The 3528-nt window shown below is 47.1% G+C and overlaps 1 protein-coding gene across 2 annotated transcripts in view; it reads left to right on the top strand.

Moving 5' to 3' along the window:
• Positions 1-3528, top strand: part of SLC38A7 (solute carrier family 38 member 7) — a 21104-nt gene that overhangs the window by 5764 nt on the left and 11812 nt on the right. For both annotated transcript variants that reach the window (XM_006020192.3, XM_025199807.1), the window contains 2 exons: positions 1-37; positions 870-968. The exon at positions 1-37 is cut by the window's left edge and continues 123 nt beyond it. In XM_006020192.3, the coding sequence (XP_006020254.1) occupies positions 1-37; positions 870-968 (136 nt within the window). The remainder of the gene's footprint in view (positions 38-869; positions 969-3528) is intronic.

Here is a 3528-nt window from a genome sequence, read left to right on the forward strand (position 1 = left end):
CCATCCCAAAGGAGATTGGCTTCCAAAAATATGCCAGGTGGGTGGGGAGAGCTGGACTAGGATTGATGTATGAGAGGACACAAAGGGAACAGGAACCAGGTGTGCTTGACTTGGAGCCTATGACCAGCACGTTCAGCAGTGCTCTCAGAGGCAGTGATCTAATGAGTAGGGCACTGACTTGGAACTGGGGAGAGCAGGGCTCTATTCCCAGCTTTGCTAGTAATTTCTGTGACCTTGGGCTGATCCCTTCTCCTCTGCCTTACTTTCCTCACTTGTAAAATGGGGACATTAAAGTGCTTTTAGATCCTTAAATGAAAAGCACTGAATAATTTCTTTCTCTGGGGCAGTATATCACAAGTGTTCCTCTGTTCAGCTTCCTGGTAATAAGGGATTGAAGGCTGTAGCTTTCAAGTGCCTTCTGATATTTCTGGAGATGAAGACAGGAATAGGAAAAAGGACAAGGAGGGATCCTAAAACATTAGTAATCTCTTAGTCCTGTCACACTGTCTAAAGAGTTGATGGAAGAAGTATTGATAGCTGGTGAGCTAACCACCTCCCTGTCAGAACAGGGCTAGACAACTAGAGATACTCCAGCTAGGAGAAGTGGTCTGCCTAGGCACACTGCCACCAGTGCAGGTGGACTGCTGGTCATTGTCATTGGAGACTTAAAGTGATAATGGCCGTAGTGAGAAAATTAGATGGATCATTGTGTGGTATTGGAACTGTAGTAATTTCCTCCAGGTCCTGGAGAGAGCCATGGGGATGTACTGGGGAAAGAGAGAAGCTATTGGTCGATGTCCTTCTTCAGGCTCAGGGCAGGCTCTGAGGAGATGAGGGGGCAGCCCTGTGATGTATTGTCTGTCTTGCAGCTCCCTCAGTGTGATTGGGACCTGGTATGTCACAGCTGTTGTCATCTTCAAATACATCTGGCCGGACAAGGAGATCAAGCCAGGGCAGATCCCCACAAGGTATGCAAGAGTGGGCTAATGCAGGCTCCTTTGGTAACTGGAGACACCCATGTTTCAAAATGGGGTCATGTTGATTCACATGTTCAGTTTGGGAGGTGAAGGGCTGGATGTCTCCCTAGATCTCATCCAGGGCAGCTGGCTGTGGTTAGCAGTGAAGTAGTCTGCTCTGCAGCGTATATAACTGTCATAGGATAGCTCCATAATTCTTTTATGTTAAGTACATGGGTCTTCAAGAGCTGATTGCTGGAACTGCCTGCAGACTTCGAAAAATAGTGGTGCTTGGGCTTTGGCCATTTCTAAAGGGTTTGCCTTGTGACTATAAAGGATGGAACTATTGTTATTAGTGTGTCAAGTTATTGTTTGACTAAAGCTTCTTTACGTTAATCCCTCTTAGAGAAAGTAAAACAGCTATTTGTGTATAAATATGAATTTGAACTACCTGAAAGGTGTCTCTGCTCAGGCATGGACAGGGAGATGTGAAAGGGAGTAGTAAGAAACTGGAGAGAGCTTTATTAATTTGTTTTCAATCTCCCAATATGTCTTTGCCTGGGAGATTGTAGGGCAGAGACTGTCCTTGTTTTTGCTTCACAGAAGTCCTGGTCCAGCCTACCACCCCAAGTGCTGTACCTAGCCTGCTCCTGTTAGAGTTGCTGGCTTGATTGTATTTTCCTCCTTCAAAGCTACTAGACAGTATTCCAACTGAAGATTAATTCTTATAATAAAGGGCATAGTCTGTCTGTCTGTCCGTAATGCTCTTGGAGCACTCCGGTTAGTGAAGCAACCAGTCAGAGTGTGGAGTGCTGCCATGACAGTGGAGACAGAGCGGTGGGGTGAGGCCAACGGCGCTGGTCTTACCCCCATCCCCTCTGGTTCCATCCCCACCACCATGGCAGTACTCCACTGCCTCTAAGGAGCAGGACTGGGGGGCAAGGCCAGCAGCGGTGGAGGCTGCGATCGCACAGGGTGCTGGCAGAGGGGGTCGAAGGGGATGGCAGGGCAAGCTTTCCCCCTTGCTCCTGGGAGGTGGTGGCGGTGCAGGGTGGTGAGTGGCAGTGCTCCATCTCCCCCCCCCCCCCCCTTCCCCCCAATCATTCTTGACAGGCAATTTACTAGTACTTCATAAATGGAGGGAAAGGCGTTCTTGAACATTGCATGCCTGCCCTAGCTCCAACATTTCTCAAAGCAAGAGGGTAATCAGAATAAGATGTTGGTTTTCTTTTTAAAATTCCGTAGTTTGTGAATCTTCAGGGCTAGTAAGATCTGTGGTGCCACATGAGGAAGCTGGTATTCCTTATGGTTTGAAAAACTGTGTAGCAAAACCCCCAGTTTTTCTTTTTTATTTATTTTAAAATGCATTCCCTCCCCTTCCCCAACCATTTCTGACTTTTTCTCTCCCTCTCTATTCCCTATAGGTAAGTAGAAGTAAGCTAAGATGTAGGATAAGCTTTAACATTTTATTTTAGGTAGTAAGTTTTATTTTTCTCTCCCCTCTTTGCAAATAAGTGCCCTGCTATTTTGATATAGATATCCACTGTTTTATAAGTAATAATTATTATGCTTGTATTTTTATTTATTTATTTATTTTACTGCTTTTATATTGTGTGAGTACAGATTTAGGCCTATATATGTAAGTTAGCATAAGTCATGTCAAGCCTTCATCTTATCTACATGCCCAGTTGTGTAACCTATGACTCCTACTACCTCTCCTATGTAACTTGGTTCCTGAATGAATGGGTATGAATGAGGGTGCTTGAGAGACATTGGCAGTAGGTCTAAAAATAGCTCCCTCTGAATGACCAAACCATCAACACAAATACCTGCACCAATGACCCAGCCCTTGGAACCACCCTCAGCATTCAAGAAACAAAAGATGAGGCAACCCACCATTGTGCCAAGCTGCACATTTCATAGATTTCATAGACATCAGGGCTGGAAGGGACCTCGGAAGATCATCGAGTCCAGCCCCCCGCCCAAAGGGCAGGAAGTCAGCTGGGGTCATAGGATCCCAGCAAGATAAGCATCCAGTTTCATCTTGAAGGTGTTCAATGAAGGCGCTTGAACCACCTCCGGTGGCAGGCTGTTCCAGACCTTGGGGGCTCAGACAGTAAAGAAATTCTTCCTTATGTCCAGCCTGAAACGATCTTGAAGTAGTTTGTGACCATTCAACCTCGTCATCCCTTGGGGCGCTCTGGTGAACAAACGTTCCCCCAGATGCTGGTGGTCACCCCTGATAAACTTGTAGGTGGCCATCAGATCACCCCTGAGCCTGCGCTTTTTCAGGCTAAAGAGCCCCAGGGCTCTCAGCCTGTCATCGTAGGGTCTGCTTCCCTGACCTCTGATCATGCGCGTGGCTCTTCTCTGGACTCTCTCAAGCTTCTCCACATCCTTTTTGAATTGTGGAGCCCAAAACTGGACACAGTACTCCAGCTGCGGCCTCACTAAGGCCGAGTACAGGGGGAGAATGACGTCCCGGGATTTGCTTGAGAGACGTCCCGGGATTTGCTTGAGACGTCCCGGGATTTGCTTGAGATCATCGAGTCTGACCCCCTGCATAGGCAGG

The sequence above is a fragment of the Alligator sinensis genome, unplaced genomic scaffold, assembly GCF_000455745.1.
Source record: "Alligator sinensis unplaced genomic scaffold, ASM45574v1 scaffold203_1, whole genome shotgun sequence".
In the NCBI taxonomy this organism is placed as follows: Eukaryota; Metazoa; Chordata; order Crocodylia; family Alligatoridae; genus Alligator; species Alligator sinensis.